The following is a 21,217-nucleotide window of genomic DNA, read 5'->3' on the forward strand; positions in this document are numbered from 1 at the left end:
TTTCCTTTTTTTTTAATTTGGCACAACTATGTAGATTATGGCAGTTTTTTTTTTTTTTTTTTTTTTTTTTTTGCTTTTACAAGAGCCTGACTTTTCCGTGTATTGGAGTTTTATTTTTGTTGTTATTTTTTTTTTAATTTTCTTATTTTACCTGACAGCAGAGACAGATCACCGGGCGCCAGAGGAGTACTTGGCCTTGGTGATGAGGTATAGCACAATGTCTTGGTGGCCCCCGAAGGCGGCGATGTGTAAAGCGCTCCACCCTTCCCTGTTGGCCAGCCGGATATCTGCACCAAACTTTACCAGCAGTTTTACCAGCTCCAGGTTGCCGTCAATGACAGACTGGTGGAGGGCCGTCTGTCCTTCTGGCCCAAAGGAGTTGACGTTGAACTCGCAGTTTGTCATGTTCTGCAGCAAAGAGTGCAGCTCCTTGGTGTTGCCCTTCTTCACCGCCTCCTGGAAAACCCTCTGTGGCGCGGAGCAAGTCGACACATCCGCCTGGCTCATGGTTGCAGCTCGCTGGAGGGTGGGGGGGGGGACCAGTAATCCTGCCTGGGCTCTGAAGCTGATAATAATCGTCTTCTCCCTGTTGAGCGTCTCTGGTCTGGTGACAATGCCACACTTACACTGGATTATAACCAGTTATTAAGGCACATTAAAGTACTAGAACAGAAAAAAAGATCACTGTATATATCCCAAAAAAGGACAAAAGAGGAAATAACACACTTGGTGTGCAAAAATGTTAATATTTGAGAGATCCTAAAATCCCTAAAATATAAAAGGGTACTCTCAAGCGATCCAGGGGTCTCTATACGTATTCCCCTCTGTAGCAGCAGCAGGTAGCCTATAGCAGGGGATGGAGAAGAGACAGCTCCGACTTCACTTGGGGAAACTGGAAGTATGACCACTATCTCCACAGGGCAGCCTCCGCAGAGTTTCCTTGAGCGGTCCGACCTGATTCCTGGCTACACGTCCCGGCTAATATGTCGCTGCTCGTGGCCAGGGTGTCTGGGAAAGACAACAAAAAAAAAAAAAAAAAAAAGACAAGACAAGAAAAGTCCGCATGAATCCCGATTCCTCAACAACAGACTGCGAGAGAGACCCCACATTCCTCCACATCCAACAGTGAGAGAGAGGAGACCTCCGTGGGCTCACGTTTACACAGCTTGATTTTTGCTATTAAACATGTCAAGAAATGTAATCCGGCTGCGGATGTGTGACTTACCTGTGACAGATGGACGGGTCCGTAGCGACGAAAACGAAACAAATCCACCGTGTGGCCCGGTCTGTGTCCTCCGCGCGAGTCTCTGCCCTGCGCTGCGCTCTGGGGGAATATTTTACGCGTCCTTTATTTGCATGACAAAAACCATCCTAAAGAATCAACTGTGGAGGAATGGGCGGAAACCCGGGTAGGTTATAGGCTGCCGGGTCGGTGAGGGGGAGGGATCAGGGCCCTGTGAATCTGCGGGGAGGAGGCGTGGTCTCTCGAGGAGGGAAGCCAAACGTTGCTAGAGAAATATTAAACAAGCCCGTCCACAGCAATTTTATGGTGAGCTCTACATCCGATCTCCTGTAGCCGACCCCAGGAAGCGGACTGAAAGCCAGAGGTATGGTGCTGCCAGAGCTGTCAACTGCTGAGAAAGCGGCTACGTTGTAAAGGACCATCCACTGGATTAACATCAACAGTAACTCGATACAAAACGTCAATCAAGCCTCTCCACGTCTCATTGACAGCGATGCTAATGGTGTCCGAAGAGCATCGCAGAGGATTTTATTCATGCAAAGCAAAAAACTTTATAAAAAAACAAAACAACGTATTCACATTTTTACGCAACATTAAACTGTGACATAGGGCCCTATGCACCGCTTCCGTTCGACTCTCACAACAGGTGAAAGTTCAATAAAAAACTGCATTGTATCATCTTAACTTTAATCCCTCCTGAAATTGAGAAACGATTTAACTTCTGAAAAGGGAAAAAATAATAATTGGGTCGTGGACTACAAATAATATTAGTCAAAATAGTTTATTAAGATTATTAAGTATAGGAGTATCTGGACTCATTAACACCCTTTCCTGTTAAATGGGGGCAGAGAAGGTGCTGATAATGACATACTATCCAGGAGAGGGTGTGGTTTACAGCAACGTGCTATTGTTGCTGATATACGTGGCCCAACTTTCTCTGTATGACTGGAACAACCCAGTAAATGTGTGCACAACTATGAAATAAAAATGAGCAAAAAGCTCCCGTGCGTAAAGTATTTCTCAAATCCAAAGGCTATCGCTGCATTTAATTTTTTTTAAATTAATTTTATTCTCCACATGGTCACGGATTAAGGGAGACATAAAAGTACTTTTAACAGTTGCTGTCTGAAGTGTGAACGCATCTAAAACCTGTGTTCTCTCCAGACAGTGATTACCTCCGAACCAAATGGTAGGGACAGTAAAGTAGCCTACCGCCACAGTCGTACCGCTCCATCTAAAAACACCCCTGAGGAGCTGATTATAGCTGGCTGTTTGAATTATAAACTGCGGATATATTCCAGTTGTTTTAGACTGTGGGACTTCGAATAACAAAAGCCCTGCGCTACTTCCTTTTTGCAAGTGAAAAGAGGTGACGCTGTGCGCAGATTGACACCCCGCTCGGCTCCCCCCACCACCGTGGGAACTGGGTGGCTGTGTGTGTGTGTGTGTGTGTGTGTGTGTGTGTGTGTGTGTGTGTGTGTGAGAAAGACAGGGTGAAGATGGTGATAGATATTGATAGATATAGGCAGGGTTTGACAGAAAGAATGCATGTGAAAGTGACAGAGCTGGATGGATCGAATGAAAGAAAGATAAAGAAAGAAATATGTGAAAACCACACCAGGTACATCTCAGCCTCCCCTCGGGGCCGTTTGTTCCGTTTGGCGGCCCATACTTCATCTCATCTGTGTAACACTTTATAAACCGCTCTCCGCTTTGATGGTTTGGTGGCTTTCACACTGTCCTTGTTTTCCCACACTCTGAACTGTACATTTGGGGCACGTCTGAGGCTGCATCTGTCTACGCGAGTGTGCATCTGTGCGTCAGCGTGGGAGAGACAGCAACAGATATCCCACATGAACGTCACAACCGGTTTGATTTAATCTAAGGAAATATGACTGAAAACATAACTGCAGCAACATTTTTGGACACACAACATTTGGAGTGCGTTATCATGGCCATGGATGATGTTTGTCTTAGACTTCGGCTGGCAGGTGTCATTAAAGTCATGCAATTGTTGCAACTGAAACATAGTTCAAGTAAACAGGTCAACCACAGTTCTAAATACGCACAAGTTGGCCTGGAGACAGTATTTAATAAGCATCAAGTTATCACAAAAACTAACCTGAATGACGAACAAACTAACTAATTTAGTCATGGTATAAGCGTGATGCAGCACTGCCCAGTATAGAAAACAACACGATGTGCAGCAATCAGTGGTGGAAGAAGTATTCGGATCCTTTACTTAAGTAAAAAGTCCTGCAATAAAAAAGTGAAAGTATGTAACTATCATCAGGAAAATGTACTTAAAGTAAAAGTACTTAATGCATAAAAATCCTCACATTTTAGAAACTGGAAACGATCAAAACAGTTCTGTCAATCAACTAAGTGTTTAATCGGCTAATCATTTCAGCTGTACTTGTAGGCCTGGATATTGTTGGCTAGTTTAATTTATAATAAAACATGTGTTTTATAAACTACAAGTGTTTTGTGTCCACAAATCTTAATTTGTAAAGTAGTAACTAAAGCTGTCCGATTATGTAGTGTATTTCTTGCTGAAATGTAGTGGAGTAGAAGTAGAAAGTGGCATGAAAAGAAAAGACTCAAGTACAATTACCTCCAATTTGAACTTAAGTACAGTACTTGAGTAAGTGTACCTAGTTACACTCCACCACTGGTTGCAAAGTCACCTCCACATTTTTCATTCCTTTTTTTTTTTATTTATTTATTTTTTAAAATCACACACTGTGCACTTACTTATTCTCTATACCTGGGCACCCTGGGGTGAATTATCACGGTTTACACTATAGCCACAAAAGATAAGCGTGATTGACTTTTGTAAAGTTGGTTAGTAGTTTCAGGATAGAGGGTGTTGTATTACTACAGAATGTAACCCCTTTTAAGGCAAATCTTTGATTATGGGCAAAAAAAAAAACCAAAATGGATTTAACTTTAATCTATATGAGAGAACTGGTATTGTAACAGTATTGTTGCTATGGTTATGTGCAAGTTAACATACCAACCATAGCCTACTGATCTAGGACCAAGGTTTAACTGTTGTTTTAAAAGTGTCTCAGTATACAATGGAATCTAACCAGACTCCTGTCAGCCAATCAACAAGTATTTCTGTATAATCTTATGTTCTTCATAAGCCAAACAGTTTGTGTGGGAGACTGATTCATCTGTTTTGGACACTTGTATAGGTGCATCTGCAGGTGACTGTGCATGTGCTGTTTGTTCCTCCACAACAAGTAGCCCACAGCTGCAAATGTTCAAAAACAAAGACAACGGCTCTGACTCATTGAAATGTGTCTCCACAGGCTTCGTTTGATATGACACAGCATTGACCTGCATGGGCATCCTGGAGTTTGTACATTAGGAAATCCATAAAGAGTATGGGGTTATGGTCACTTCTTCAGATTTTTATATTTTTAGGATCACTTAGTTTGTGTTACGTTTGTTATACTGTATAAACGTTTTTTTAAGGTTACTGAATGATGCAGAACATCTGGAAAATCAAGAACATCTGTCCGCTATCAGAGCTTCATGGCTGCAGTGCGTCTGGACACTTGGAAAACATTTGCACAGATTGCAGGAGCCAAAAAATGAGTTTCTCACAATTGTGTAATAGCTAAAATTCAGTTTAAAACGACCAACGACGGATTCCATGCGTGCGTAAAACCGCACGCCAATTACAGACCTAATTTGCAATAATCGATCTCCAAAAATCTTTGAGTCAGCCTTTACTGATGATATTCAGGTTTTATGCAGTTAGTCTGAGGGGCCGCCCCGGCACAGAGGCATGCGCTGAGGCCAATTCTTCTCAAACTGGTCACACATAGATAATACACGTTTATTCTGGTTCTATTTTTGCAGTCATATCTCTGTTCTATTGCTCTGTGTTGATAAACAAGACAAGTGTTCCCCACCCCAGCGACATAGAGAGAACACAGAGTCGTGCAGTGTTGTGTGGCTGTCTTGTAAACGGAGCGCCGGACAGATCGGGGTGCGCTGTGCCGAGTTTTGGCGCCGAGACCCGGGGCGGCCGGGGCCAGACAAGACGGGAGGAGCCTCCCGTCCTGTCGGGGATGCTGTGCGCATGAATGTCGCTGAAGAGGAGAGTCCAGATCGGAAAACTCACACTTCTGGGATACACGAAGGAAAAACTGTCATGCAAAAATGTCGATTTTTTTTAAATCATTACGCTTTGTAAATTGTTTTCTTTTACATTCATGCCAGAAAGCATGTTGAACGAGAGAGGTAGAGAGGTAGAGAGAGAGAGAGAGAGAGAGAGAGAGAGAGAGAGAGAGAGAGAGAGAGAGACAGAGAGAGAGAGAAAGAGAGAGAGACAGACAGAGAGAGTAGAGCGAGAGTGACGTTTTACCAGGGGGGAGGGCCTTCTGAATCCAATTCATTCCAGGCACCACGTGTCCTCAGAGCGTGGGAAAGAGGCGAGCTTTTCTTCCCAGCAAAGAAAGAGCAAGGATCAAATAACACGGTGCTGCAGCAGAAAGCTCGCGCTCTGCGCAGAGGCAGGGGCTGCGACCACCCGGACAAGGACGGGACGAGACACACAGAGAGGGGCTTATTTGGGAGCTAGGGTGTCGACTTCATTCATAGCAATACAAATACTTCAGGGTAAATTAATGTTACTGTAGTTATTATACAGTGTGTTTAAAAAAAAAAAAAAAAAAAAAAAAAAGAGCGCAAGGCAATGTGCCAAAAGTTTTGTATATCTGGATGCACGTTTGAGGAAAAAAATAGCTTATATAAAACAATATCATTATGAGTCTTGTCCAATGCGCATCTTTCAAATATTCTTCTTCTTCTATAATGTAATGTTCCGCCGATAAGAATCAGGCCCCCCTCCCCCCAGGTTGATCTCAACGGCCATCTTCAGCCGGAAATATCACTCATGCATCCAGCTTGTCGTCAACCTTTGTCCACACCTGAAAGAGATGGAAATCGGTTTCCCTTATCTTAACGAATGAATGAACGAATGAAAAATAAATTAAACAATGAAAAGAAATGGAACTACATTTTTTCACAACGACTGTAAGTGCGACTGTAGTCAAAGTCAAGTGTTTCTTTGGTAGGCGATTTCTTTGAACTTGGTGCCAATACTACATATAGTTGGTGAATGACCAAATATCACAAAGCTCTAAAATGGGATTATCTACAATGCTTAACGTTTAAGAATAACTAATAAACATATAACAGGATGCTCTGCTTGAGAACCTGTAAATCCTGTCTGAGACATTAATCCACATGATGTCCTTTGTCCAGGACAGTGTCTTGTTGAAGCCTAGATGTTAACCTACGACATATGAGCAGCAGGTTCAGATCAGGCTCATTTAGCAATCACAATGAACAGTGAACTTCATGCACAGCCATAGACACCCACTTTTGTAACATTATTCTTCAAAAGTGACAATACTAAGAATGTCCTCAGAGATAACTGCATTATTGATGGCGTAACATGCATACATTTTGTAATGCACCTAAGGTTATGCAAGTGGTAAATGGTGTTACATTACTTACACGTGGAGGCCCACGATGTTAAAAAATTTCCATTTCTTCCCAATGACTTTGGAAAGAAAAGACATCTGGTTAGATAACACCTCATTCCAAAGTCATTTCTATTTCCACTGCTCCCTGCAAACTGACAGCTTGTGAAGTTCCCTACACTTTCAGCTCCCATTAAACACTTAACATCTCAGTGTGGTTATTCGTGATAGTACCATAATGGTCATCAGGTTATAGTGTGCATGTTCTGGAGGAATGTTTTCACCTAAACAATCTCATGGAAATGTTATTCATGGTCTAGTGTCACTGGATCATCTGGAGGTTGAAATCTCTTCACTTCCTACTTCAACACATTTACCTCAGTGATTCACAGTATGACCCGTCTTTGGAAATTACTGTGGCTTTTTTAATGCAAGTGATCAATAAAATAAAGTGGACATCTGACTGTGATTAGTGTTTCTGAAGATTGTACGAGTGTAAAAAGATTTTAAGTCAGCCATCAAATGCAGTCTTGACCAAAATGCATACATGTCCAGAAAACACCAGGACATCTTTTATAGCAGAATATTCCACATTTGATCTCTTAAAGTGCTCATATTATGCTTTTTGGTTTTTCCCTTTCCTTTATTGGGTTATATATCTTTTTGTGCACATTATAGGTTTACAAAGTGAAAAAAAAACAAAGTCCACCCCAAAGGGACTTAACTGTCTTCCAGAGAAAACTGTTCATAAACTGCTCCAAACAGCTCTGTTATAGTCCAGCCGTTACTTCTGTGACAAATGCTTGTCACTTTGTAACACACGTTATAATGCTCGCCTAGCTGCTAGAGTGGCACGCCCTCATACTCTGCTTCTGACTAGCTAGCAGTGCTTACCTTGTTACTGCACATGTGCGACTCCGAACAAAGATTTACTCTTTTGGGCAATCTCATTTTCTGCAATCACACAAATCCAAAGTGGGGTTTGTGAACAGAGGAGTGAGACAAGTATGAGAAAATATGAAGGGATTCAGGCAGTGTGTGTGTTGGGTTTCTCTGTGACCCTTCTCCACTTCAGCCTCGGGGCAGGAAACCCCCACACTGTTAGTGTTACACCTGACAGACATCAGTGAAGCTTAGATGATCTCATCAATCTGTCCACTCGCAGTCCTGTACCATCTGCTTTGTGAATTCTTAAACACATCAAAAAATACCTGCACACTGAAAGAAACAATTGCGACTTCTCACAGATTAATAAAGGAAATGAAAATCACTTTATTATCACATATTTAGCTTCCAGCTAAATAAACAGTATACAAATGTAATCACAGAGAATGGAAATATACACTACCACAGGCTGCTAAAAAGGCCAAAGAACTGACATCCCGTCATCGGCCAAGTCAAAACGTAATCACAGCGCTACCCGTCTTTGGTTCAGAGTTTTAAACTCTTATAAACGCTATAGGTTTAAAACAGTTGAAACTATATACATCTAAAAAGAACTTAAATCCTTAATGCAAATACAACTTAAAATTATCTTTGTTTTTTTGGCAGAACTGTCAGATTTTAATACCAGATTCCGACCTCTGTTGATTCAGGTGTAAAAAGAAATATGATCTCACTTCTCATAGGATGAGTGGCTCATTATTTACTTTTATCCAAATTATTCGTTATTTTAAGGGATTTGATGTTTGAAGTTATTATTTGTATCTAATATATATGGTGCAATTTAATTGGATTTAATGACAGCTAGGTTCTAAACGTGTAAAATATTATTTTTGGGGTGTTTTTTAGGGTCCGGTAAAGTCAGTTCTGCTGGGCTGCTGCAGCGGATTCAGTGTCCTCGTCTGATATGTGTAAGATGTCCTGAAACATGGCGAGGACACGGCCAAAGTGAGAGCCTTCCCAGAACACCTTGCCACATCTGGTGCAGACATAGAAGAGCGGTATCCTCTGCAGGAGGGCAGGGGGCACAGTGTGGAGCTGTACGGGTGCCCCCCCAGGAAAGGTCAGGGTGTCGGGGTCCAGCCCTGAAAGGGGGGCCCATTGACACTGAACATACCTGGGGATTTCAGGGGTCAAACTGGGGGTCAGAATGTCACCAAGCTTCTCTTCTTCCTGTTGTTGTGTGTAGTTAGTGTTGTCCTGGTCCTGCAGAAATCCTACAAACAAAATACCAACATTTTGATGACTTTATTCTTGAAAAGTCAAAAATAAGCGAGGTTAGCTGTAGCAAGTTCAAACACTAAACAGAAGTGAAGACGTGAGAAGTAATGGCATGTAGATACATCCTTATATACATTCTACTCCATATCATAAGGAGTCCACTAAAAGTGAACCCTCTTCCATGATGCTGTGTGGTTTGACTGACCTTTCTGTTTAAGCATCCTGACCATGTCCTTTCTGGGCACCGCCGCATACTGATCACTGTTACACGCCTGGACAAACACAATAAAAAACAGTCCTTAACTGCAGGGTAAGAAGAAGCAGGGTTCATACGCATTTAACCAATACTTTTCCATGACTTTTTGGCAGATTTGCATGACTATGTGTTCCTGATAATGTCAGTCGACATTATACAATAAGAATGCAAATCTGTGTTAAAGTTTACCCTCAGAGGTTTAACTATAAAATTAATGACATGTATGTGGTTCATAGTGGGATTTATAATATCGCTCCCCGAATACAACGTTGAGGTTAAGATGACGTGAAAATACATTTATTAATCACATATTATTATGCTGTGTTAAAACTTTCTGGATCTTTTTATGTTTCCAAAAAAAGGCCTGGAATTTGCATTTTTCAAGTTCCATAACTTTTCCAGGTTTTTTCAAAACGTATGAACCCTGAACCAGTGTTTTCAAGAGCTTTCAATCAACAATGCCTTGAAGAGAAAAATATAAGGAAGAGGAATAAGAGGAAATATGTTACATATATTGAAGCCTGTTGAGATATAAATGAATCTGATCACTTCACAGTAAGTGGCAGCTCCCATGTGCACATAAAAGCCAGCATATAACACAGGATGTTGAACACGAGTTAAATAACCTACATTTGCATCCTAATTGTCACTGGTAAATTACCTGGTTCTAAGTATTCACACAAAGCCTACATCTGAAGCTATTGGCGTTTTTCCATTACATGGTACCTGCTCGACTCGCCTCGACTCTACTCGACTCTACTCGACTCGCTGTGCGTCCGTTTTCCACATGGTTTTCCATTGCAGATTTTAGTATCGCCTCAGCGTGGCTGGTCGTCATAGCGACTGCCGTGGGCGTGGCTTAGTAGCTTGCTTTCCCATTGACATATCCACGACGCATTTCCTGGTTCTCCGTCTCCGTAAACAACATGATATCAAAGAGATAGTTAACGTTTACTGCTCCAGATTTCCCACCGTGGTCACATATATATGACTCTAGAGTCGCTACTCGCTGCGGAGATAATTGCCGTCACTCTCTCACTTCTCCCTCGCTCACTAGCTCCCCACACACACACATACGGCGACTTGACACACACACATCACACATGCACACACCAACAGTATAACCATCAGGCCACTTGTATGCTACGGAGAAAGCTCTGCGTGGAGCCTCCGGCAGCAAAAAAACACCGCTGGCTAAACTATTTAAAAATGCCGTCTCTCGCTAGCAATGCAGTGATCAGTGAAGCTTCTTTCCGACGAATCAGCAGCCTGCAGGGTTTCACGTCACCTTCTCGGCTCGCCTCAGCTCGCTTGGAACCTCGACTGAGGAGGTTCTAAAAAAAAGTACCTGTTAGCAGGTACCAGGTACTTTTTTTCGTAATGGAAAACCAAAAAAGGCGAGTAGAGGCGAGGCGAGGCGAGGCGAGTAGGTACCATGTAATGGAAAAGCGCCATTAGATACTGTAGGCTGGGGTATGCTTGAAACAAACTAGTTGTACGAGGCCTGAAGGCAAAAGTGTAGGGCTGCAACAACGAATCGATAAAATCGATAAAATTTGATTACTAAAAAAGTTGGCAACGAATTTAATTATCGATTCGTTGTGTCGCGCAACTATTAGGCAACCTAGTCGCGGAGATAACAAAAAAATTGAGTTGAGCGCAGAGCGGAGCAGCGCGGAGCGAAAGAAAAGAAAAAAAGCGCAGAGCGGGGGTAGAGGAAATACGGAGAGAGACCGGAGAGACCCGTAACGTCCTGAAACACTCGGCGGAAGCAGAGAAATCAAGTCATCCAAGGTGTGGGAGCATTTCACACTAAATAAATCCAAAACGTGTTAATTGCAAGATAAACAAAAGCGACACGGCATGGCACGGGCGCACCACGGTCAGTTAGTCAGCAACTAAAACGTAAACATGCTGGAGTCCTTGATGAGGAGGAAGGGAGTTCAACAGCAGGGTAAAGTCACTACACTATCCTACTTCTGTTCCGTTCTGAAGTGAGGAACGTACGGTCCCTCCAGTAGCTCTTCTGGTGCTGCTGTTTACTCGTTATCCAGCTGACTAGCATGACAAGCTAGCGTTAGCTCGGTAATAACAGTAATAAAGCAGGGGTGGTATACTTTGCAAGACTTAAGACACGGTTTTATTCACTCGCCTTTTTTGGCCCATTCATTTTTCAATCTGTTGTCATGTATATATTAGGTGCTTTGTCCCATATCGGTTATTGTTAACAAATATAATAGTGTGTGGTGTATAAACGAACTTAACTTGCACTTACTACAATGATGGTAATAACTGAATGAATAAGTGTGTGTGTGTGTGTGTGTGTGTCTGTCTGTCTGTGTGTCTTGTCTGTATCTGCTATTTGGGCTACTTACCTTTACACAACTATTAACTAAAACAACAAGTATGTATGTATTGAGTTAATGTAAATTAATGTTTTTTTTTTTATCCGATTCATCGATTAATCGAAAAAATAATCGACAGATTAATCGATTATTAAAATAATCGTTAGTTGCAGCCCTACAAAAGTGTGTATAGCTGTTCCAAGCAGGTACACCCTGAAGGCAAGGTGAAAATCCTGCTGTCACAGAGAGGCGGGAAGCGTGATAAAATCCCACAGACAATCTTTCCTCGAAGGAATTAATTGTGTTCCAACTTGTTTGTATGTAGGAAAAGTGACAGAATTGGTTGTGTGGGAAAAAAAAGAAAGAAATTTAAACCCTGCCTACGGTCACACATCACACCTTGGGCGTGCTTGGTTTTTGAAAATTACAATTTCTTACGCTGTTTGACTAAACTGTAGGTATAATTTAGTAACAGAGACCTTTGAACAAGATAAGCAGACAGACACTGCTGTTGTGCAGTTAAATTCTGCATTTTATAATGCGACTACTGCCTACATGAGAAAGAGGAAAGCTATTTATCAAGCAATCTGCGACAATTCCTGTCGAGCGCAGTTATCAGCCTTACGAGCACATGCATGCCCAGTGTACGTGAATGGTCTGTGCTATGCGTTTTCAGGCATATTAGTATGGACGGAGATTAGTTATGAAACAGTGCTAAAACGCTTGTGAAAAACAGAAATAAGTTTCGTTTTAAAATGTTGATTTAAAAATGGAAACGTAGTAGTGCTGATGTAGCCTTAGTGTTTGCTTTGGTGTGAAAGGGGCTAAGTGTTACAGAAAGATCAAATCAGTGTGTGAGTGTGTGTGAAGACAGCATTCACGCCTCAGTAACGTTCACATGTCCATGCTGTCCTGGCTCTCCATGGTAAAGGTCTCCCTGGTGGGACATTAGTGACCTCTTGTTTGCCGGCCCCTAACGCGCACACACACACTTGTCTGTAAGCCGCCCTAACAGCATGTCAGTGCTAAAAGCCTTGTCAACACACCTGAGCTCCACCCAGCAAACAGCATTCCACTTAGAGGTGGGCTATAAATCAAACTACACTCACAGACCTCACAAAGCAAGATCCTGGACCGGCTCCCTTAAAGCCAGTTTGTCTCTCTTTATCCAGGAAAAGTTTAATGAAGACGGCAAATCAGGAACATACCCCCACCCAACTCAACAGTATGTCCTCTCCTCTGTGTGCACATGCAGAGCGGTGTTTGCCTCTGTGGTAACGGAGGCCGGGACAGGAGAAAGCGGCTAGACAGTGGAGGTGTGGGAGAGCAGAGGTGTCATCTCCTGTCCTGTCTGTGGGAATGAAACTCATCTCTCCCTCAGTACACTATGTATTCTCCTCTTTGTATTCTGCCTTACACACACACACGCATGCACGCACGCAAACACACACACACACACACACACACACACACACACAAAAAAACAATTCGCACAGGCTACACTACAGTGTGCATAGACCGCATTCATACAATTGCTCGCAGTGCACACACATGGCTCACACATACAAGTGTGGCGTCAGCCAGGGAAACAGACCCAGCTATTTGCTCAGTTTAAAGTTTCCCAGAGTAGAGCAAGCCAGAACCTGCTCTGAACTCTCAAGGCTAAGCCACAGGCAGGCAGGCACACACGCACACCGTCTCACACACACACGCAACCTGGATGGAAGTCATTTTATCTATTTTATTTATTTAATTTATTAAAAACTCAGCTCGTTACAAATGCAAAGTCCCTGCAGATATTAATAAGACAAGCAAATAAAGTAAAGAAGTTAGGAAGTGAAATTACGTACATTTAGAAAATAGGCGTACATAATGACAAATGTCACAGTGATATTAACAGATATGCAGATAAAACATATTTGGGAGCAGTCATTGAGTTCTCATGGAAATGGACATGGCACAACCAGCTTGGTCAAAGTGGTGAGGTTTTGTGGTGCCAAATATTTTTAATGAACACAGATGGTAACTCTGAGCCTTCATTTAAGATTTGAAGCTGGGTTGGACTGGCTAATTTCACCAACATTTTTTTTTTCTGTTTTTGGCTTGCTGCAGGACACAAGACTTGATTTTTCCACAGCAGACTACTGGAGATTTCAGACACGCAGTTGTAAAAAGAGAGGGGTGCCTTCTCTGCAGCTCCTGCATGTCTAGTGACACAGAAAGCATTAGACGGACAGTGCTGTGTGTTTGCACAGGAAAAAAAATCATGCTTGTGAGGTTGGTCGGCTGGACTTTTGGAAGATTTTATAGAACTGATGCATGCAACCGGTCCATACTACACTCTTTCAGGAGCATGTCTTCTCTACTCACAAGCTTCTCCGTATGGCACTTAATGTACCAACAAAGTTGCAGTGAGATAATGTATCATATATATTTCTTAATACTGGCTTTAAGTCAGTGTTCTCACCGGGATTATTCTTGCAAGTTAAGGCCAAAGAAGGGCCTTCAAAAATGAAATCAGCCAACATAAATAAAACAGTTTTTCTTATTTTTATTGAACTCTGTAAAGTTTAAGGGAGTTACTACATTGCTGCATTTTTTTTACTCCATCTGTCTTTTGTTCTGTCTGTGTTTTTCAGGGTACGTCCTGCATTCTCACACTCCGTGTGGCCGCGCCAGAGAAAGAATGCTCCTTGCCGTGACAACAAAGGCTATCTAAAGTGTGATACTGTGTTTCAAAGGATGGGAGGTGGTGGAAAAAAAAGAGGAGAAAGGGGGATAGTGGAGAGGAGGTAGGAAAGAGAGGGAGGGAGAGGGGGTGGGAGATTTTCCCCTAACATTCTCAAACACGCACATACCCTGCACTGGCTCTGTAGGCAGCTACCATGGGAAAATCCTAGACCAATCTTAAAAGGCGGTGCTTTTGGGGCCGATTCATGTCACATGGTCAGAGCAGCCAATTGGGGAGTTGTGATTTGATTCAAATTGTGGTAAGTCAGGTAAGGGGAAACGTGGGAACTGGAGGGAAGAGTGAGAGGGGAGGAAGAATTGCACCATCGTTTCCTTGTTTCAATGTGAATTTCATGTCCGTATTTATATTTTTCCATCTGTATTTATATTTTTCCATTCAGAGTACTTACTTTTTCAATATTATTTATATTATGGTCACACTTCAATATAATTTATATTATGGTTAATTACTTTTGCTATGTTATTTAATTACATATTATTCAATCTAATTTCACATCAATTACTTACATTACAATATTTTTCACACTATGGCCACCTCAATTTACTTTAAAATACTTTTTATATAATGCCACTTTACATTCATGCAGTACTTTTTGCACATTGCCTGTTTATTTGTTGGTTTGTTTTTATTGTGGAAAAACTGCTGCTGTAACAAGTGAATTTCTCCATTGTGGGATGAATAAAGTATTATCTAATCTAATCGAATCTAATGTCCAAGTTAAGGTAAAAAAATACCTAATTCCAATGTCCATGGTTGATATGGTATAAAACATGTACACAGTATATAACAAAAAGGACACTTTTTTTCTAGAAACTACAGTATACCTTCCAAGGATGGAAAAATAAAACCTATAACACAGAGATTCATTGTTTACTCCCATCATTCCATATCTGGGACATTGGGCCATATTTGGTTCTCTGTCATTCTGTTAGGCAGATATAAAATTTTGTAGCCGCTGTGAAATAATGTAGGCCCACTGTAAGTGGGATGGCACGTTGAACTGGAAAAAGCAGCCTCATACTACTGTAAAACGATGAGTAAGGAGAAGCTAACTGGCCAAAAGCATGGACTGTTTTTCTGCTTTCACACAGTTCCAGGTCATACTAGGTGATTTGGATACCTTCCAACAGCGATCACCAATCTCACACAACGAGTTTTACTGACAGATGCACACTGTGGAAAAGTGACCTGTTTTCATTTTTTTTTGGCTGGGCAGAAGGAAGGAGAGCGTGTGGAAAGAGTGGAAACATCTTGCTCTATTTAGCACTCTCTTACTGAAAAGCTGACATCATTTCAGTGTTAATCATTAAATCAAGTTATCTTTGAGTGGAGAGTAAAGCCTGAATACCAGTCGTCAGTCTGCAATGGAATACCGGTGACCAAAGAGGGGAGAGTGAGTCACAAACTGTTAACAGTTATGTTACAGGTAGACATAAATATGTTGATTTTAAAAAGATAGAGGTACTCTTGGGTTTCAGTAGCTGCAACATCCTACTATAAGTTTTAACTAGGTCTAATATTTTGTGCTCTTAAGTTTTGTTTGTACTCTACAGACAAACTAATGGAAAAATAATGTTTTTTTTTTATTACTTACACTTGCTGCAAGACATTGGATTTTGAAGTTAGTTAGACAATTGCAACCACTCTTCTCATGTTGAATTCCAAAAGGGCTGTATGGCCATATTCATCTGAATTTACTCAAAACTTGGGTTATTTAAAAGTGAAATAATAAAGTGCACTATTTGTAATGAATAGAGAGACGATTCCACAAAAAGAAATAGGCATTAAATCAACAATACGATATGATTAACACCAATTCAAAGAAAGAACCAAGCATGTCTGGAGCGAGTTAAAGATCTTCTTATAATTCTCTTATTGTTTGGCCACAATCCTTGTACTGCAAGTCCAGATAAAGCATTCTATATGTTGAGAACTTGTAAAAAGACTGTAAACTGTGTAGTACTGAATTGTGTAGTTAGACTCTTTAACAAAGGTTTTCCCAATTCCTGTGTCCCTGATTTTATGGGTGGCCTAAAAAAAAATTAACGAATTATTCTAATCTAATTGTTCTAATTTCTAACGAATTAGAACGCAAAATTTTGGTTCCTCATTTCGGTTCCACTTAATGCGTCGACTGAAATATTTTCCCTCTGTCGCTCCGAAACTGACGTAAAAATATCACCCTCTCTCTGTAGTCTACCGTTCGCTAGCTACTGTAAATGTTAATATATTGTTAAATTTAAATAATTTTCAATAAAAAGAATTTTCTCAGTTTTTCACGAATCGATTTAGGAATCAGAATCGTTTTAAAAGTACCGGTTCGGCATCGGAATCGTAAAAATCCAAACGGTACCCAAACCTAAGCTTAACACCTAGAGTAGGGGGTCACTTTTCTGCTGCAGCAAGTGCGTGAGGGAAAAACTCGGTGACCTACTAAATGTACTTTCCCACAGTATCCTGAGGGTATCTGGCCAGTGTCTCATTCTGACAGTCTGAGGTAATTACCAGCTCTGTTAACTAACCATTACCACCAGACAGCAACCTGAACTTGGACCACAGCAGAGCCTGTCTGGGCTTGACATCACACACACCTTCCTCTAATTCACTTCACTCACACACTTGTACATACATACACACTCGCACATACATCGCAGGCATGCAGAAGATGTAAAAAAAAAAAAACTCACATGCAACTCTCTCACACATGAGCACACCCTTCCCTGACTCACATTGCACCCACTCATTTCACCTGCAAGTCACATTATTTCTTTCCCGACTTTCCCACGAATGCACCCAGTTGTGCTAAATAGAATGAGTGCGAAAGTCTGCTGTTAATTTCATTTTGTGCATACATACTGCGTATGTAAACAATATGAAAATTGGCATGCATTAGGGACAATACTGCCAGTGAACTTGTTTCCAAAGCACCCAAGACAGATGTGCTATGGTTTCTATGTCAAGTTGCTTTATTATTTCAACACTGCTTAATTGCTCCTTGCGTTCTACTCAGTCAATTCTCTAAAGGGTCGAGTTGGTGTTACCCCATCTGCCAATGCCCATTTTTGTTGGCAAATATGTCCAATAATACATCTTAGCTTACAGAGAAATTTCTTTAGTTTTGTATTTATCTGACAGCTAAAAAAAACAACATGTAATATATTGTAGTTAATACATTAGGTTATGAATATATTATATTGATGGTTTCATTCTTACCATACCATCAACATTATACATTGGGAGTTGTCATCAGTAGCAACAAAAGATAAGGCACAACCATGACTTCATGCCTCTGCCCTAAGAATATGTAGAAAAACTCTAGTTAAACATTGCTCATTTAGTCCCACTCCCTCGGTCGGTTTAAATCTTGCTCAATCCCTTTTTGTTTCTTGTCAAATCTGTTTTCCACTTTCGACCATTTTCTTACCCTCCACTTGGCCTCAACATTTCTGCTTTTTCTTCCCTCTCTTAGTCCCTCTTTATTGGAGCTCACTAAAAGGGGTAATGAAGAAGATAATAGTCTAGAGTCTAGCAGATAACAGTCTAGCAGTCACACAAATAGCACTAATGCTTCCCCTTGGCTTGGCACAGTCAGTTCATTCTGTTTTTTACCCACTCAACCTTCAACCTCAACCTCCATCTCTTCCTCTCTCCAACTGAACCTATGTCTTGTCTCTTGTTCTATGTCTTGCTTGAAACTCCATCTACCCCCTTCCAGTGCCCCCTTCAATCTCCCTCTCTTCTTCTCTCTAGTTGTCTGTCACCTCTAACCTCTTTCTTTCTCTCCATCTCCAAGCACTCTTTTTTTTCTCTCTCTTCAGACAGCTGAGGAAAACAACGTACTGAAAAGGTCCGCAGACTATTCCGCTCACTGGGCAGTGGGTTTTGAAGAGGGAAAAGAACAGCTCATCTCAAAAACATAAAAGCGGGATTAAATGGCCAGCCAACCTCTATTTATGTGTTGCATTTTTTTGTATTATGGGTTAAAATTAAAACAGCCGGACTAAACATTCTAAATTGGCGGGGCAATGCGATAGGTGGCACATGACATTCAACACTTGTCTACTGTGCTTTTCAGTTGTAGTTGTTAAATACCATGTCAGTGTTGGGTTGGGTCACAAGGGGAAATTACTCTGTGCTTCAGACGGAGCAGATCGGCTAAAGGTGAAACAATTAGTCAAAAAACTGATACGACAGAAAATGAATCTGCAACTATGTTCACTCCATTTGTCTAGACAGAAATGGACTGTATTTCCTTTTTAAGCAACTGCATGGGTAGACGTTTTTTTTTAAGAGAACTTTTCATCACTTATTCAATAAATGGCTGTTTTTGTCAACATCGCTAAGAGTTCAAATCCTAACAACACATGCTGTAGTAGATAGTAGTTTAGCTTGAAATATGGACAGTAAATGCCAGAATGGTAGAATGTTTCGACTTTGGCTCAATATTAATTGTGACAGCAAGTCAAAGTGTTGCAACGGTAAAAAGAAGCTCCACTAAAAGCACACTCTGGTTTTACCTTGAGAATTCATAAATCATTTTTAGTGTAGATTTATACATGAAACAAAACAGTACTCTGAATTGTTCTCACAACCTATTGAAAAAGGTTAAGATGAGAGAAAACTCCACATGCTCAACTGCATAAGGTTGGAAAACCCTGGGCTGCTTCACTGCCTGTTTTTATTTGGAAAATCCAATTGTTGAGGAGACAGATGGTGGGTTTTGTGGTGCTGTCATTTGTGCAATAAAGACAACTGGTTCTCTCAAATATAAAGCATTCATGCAACTGTCAGTTAACCTTTGTCTTTTTAAGACAGACATGGTACCCTTCCCCCCCCGTTTGCCTATGCAGTGTAACGTTTACACATGCTCACACGCTAAAACTCTCTAAAAATGCTTTCACTGCTTTTCACTAAACGTGCCTTCACTGCACCCATTCAACCAGATATTGTTACGACATCCACAGCTTTCCTCGACATGCGCTAACAGTTCTCAAACTGTCACTACACCCACACACACATCAAACTGAAATTCCACCCACTCAACCTGAATCCATCAACCTAAACTACATTTGCACATGCACATACACATACACCCCCCCCGACATGGGAGAGCCACCGGCAGATTCCTTGCTTAACGTTTGCCGCATATTACACCCTCAAGCCCCCCTCTCCACCCCTTCTCTCCCTTTTCCTTTTTTCTCATCTCTTCTTGATGTAAAGGCATGTAGGCACGCAGGGAATGTTATTGTAATACAGACTGGTTCATTCAGGACTGTAAATATTGAGAGTGGGGACGGTGGTGGCTGCCACTGTGGGTATGGTCGGTTCTCTCCTGAAGAGCTTTGAGGGAACGACTCGCTCACATGGTTTTTTAACAGACAAGGTGTCAGTGTCAGGGTAGGGCACCAGCAAGTCTTTTAACATACAGGTCGGCCTCCTAACTGGCAAATTCTGTGGCTTGAGGCATACACTGCTGGCCAGAGTCACACAGGTGTGGACTATTTTATTTTTTGATGTCTTTTATTTATGACTATGGTTTCTCATTTTGTTGCAGTCTGAGGAGTACGTGGGCAGAGTTTATCCTTTTGCGTGGGCACAAAATTTCATTTATCTTTTACATAATAATAAACTTTACATGCAGACAAGCATGTGAACACATGCATGTTTGCAAACACCCCATGTCTGTTTAAACAGAACTGTGCTTCCACTGTCCGTGTCACTTTTTGGACAATATCCACCAGCCATTATATCCTCCACCAGCCTTAGTTGTAGTAAACTGTAGTTTGTGGGGGAGTTTGACATATTTACAATTAACAGTTAGAAAGGTCAAGGAAGCCATCCACATGTAAAGCCGAAGACCATCCTTGACCAGCAGTTACGATCTCCCCTCCTTATATGACCACCTGTAATCCCGTCACTAAGGCTACATCCACACTAATATGTTTTCAAAACAATCTCCGTCCACACGAGTGTTTTAGCACCACATATCAAGCATATTGTGCGAATGACAGCTTGCCTCCTGTGCATGGCAGTAGTAGCTCAAGCTGTTCAAAATTGCAAATATGTCTTTCTCCAATTCATTATTCATATAAGGAGTTTTAAGTAAGCTCCTTTAGCTGAGCAAAATAACTAAAGAATGAGTAATAGTTACAAATATACAACTAACACACCCCTCAAACCCACCACAATAAATTTAGATCAATACCTCAGCTGAAGAAAACCCACCAAAAAAGCTTGTGTTTATCACACAAAAAAGGATAGCTGTGTTAGATTAGGGTTGGGTCCCGAATCGTGGTGCCAATATGACACCAGTATATGCTGTGCTGTCTGGTGCTCTGAAATGGATGTTAAAGGCAAAAGAAGTGTGGTTCTTCTTTTTGTTGTTCAACAGCCATTGAATGGGGAAATAAGTTATTGCTACTACATTTTAAATAAATTATTTAATTTGACCATATGGCCTTAGCAAAACACAAGCCGCTCTTTAATGTCGCCGACTGTTGTTGCTCTCTTTTTTTTTTTTTTTATAGACTCAGGCACCGGCACTTTTGAAGTTTTAAAAGTATCGTTTTAGCACCGGTATACCCAAGCCTAGTTATGATGTGATTTTACAGGGACCACAAATGACTGACTGGTCCACAACACAATGGAGACATGCTGAGAAAGATAGTAACATCATTAATGCTTCAAACTACTGCTGAGCTTGTGGACCTACACAGACGCTTCATCCACACACATTCATGTCTGTGTCAGAGTCATCAGAGATATTATCAGACACACACACACACACACACACACACACACACACACACACACGCACGCAATGGGAGGGTGAGATAAGGCAAATAAAAGAGGAAAAGGGCTTGGGGTTAAGTGGCAATAATGATGCAGAATAAGACATCAGCGTGTGTGTGTGTGTGTTTGAACTCACATCAAAGTGTCTCTGGGAACCTTGTT

At 41.3% G+C, this 21,217-nt stretch overlaps 2 protein-coding genes across 4 annotated transcripts in view; both read right to left on the bottom strand.

Moving 5' to 3' along the window:
* The window catches only part of nrarpa (NOTCH regulated ankyrin repeat protein a), a 1,933-nt gene extending 337 nt beyond the window's left edge, over positions 1–1,596 (bottom strand). Inside the window, exons 1-2 of the mRNA XM_028602056.1 lie at positions 1,226–1,596; positions 1–1,008 (exon numbers count right to left, since the gene is read on the bottom strand). The exon at positions 1–1,008 is cut by the window's left edge and continues 337 nt beyond it. Coding sequence (XP_028457857.1) covers positions 169–507 — 339 coding nt within the window. The 5' untranslated portion in view covers positions 508–1,008; positions 1,226–1,596 and the 3' untranslated portion in view covers positions 1–168. The remainder of the gene's footprint in view (positions 1,009–1,225) is intronic.
* Positions 1,597–7,995: 6,399 nt separating this feature from the next.
* exd3 (exonuclease 3'-5' domain containing 3) overlaps positions 7,996–21,217 on the bottom strand; it is a 46,863-nt gene continuing 33,641 nt past the window's right edge. For all 3 annotated transcript variants that reach the window (XM_028602315.1, XM_028602314.1, XM_028602316.1), the window contains 2 exons: positions 9,116–9,182; positions 7,996–8,906 (listed from right to left, as the gene is read on the bottom strand). In XM_028602315.1, the coding sequence (XP_028458116.1) occupies positions 8,551–8,906; positions 9,116–9,182 (423 nt within the window). In that variant the 3' untranslated portion in view covers positions 7,996–8,550. The remainder of the gene's footprint in view (positions 8,907–9,115; positions 9,183–21,217) is intronic.

Source organism: Perca flavescens, chromosome 16 (genome assembly GCF_004354835.1).
Source record: "Perca flavescens isolate YP-PL-M2 chromosome 16, PFLA_1.0, whole genome shotgun sequence".
In the NCBI taxonomy this organism is placed as follows: domain Eukaryota; kingdom Metazoa; phylum Chordata; class Actinopteri; order Perciformes; family Percidae; genus Perca; species Perca flavescens.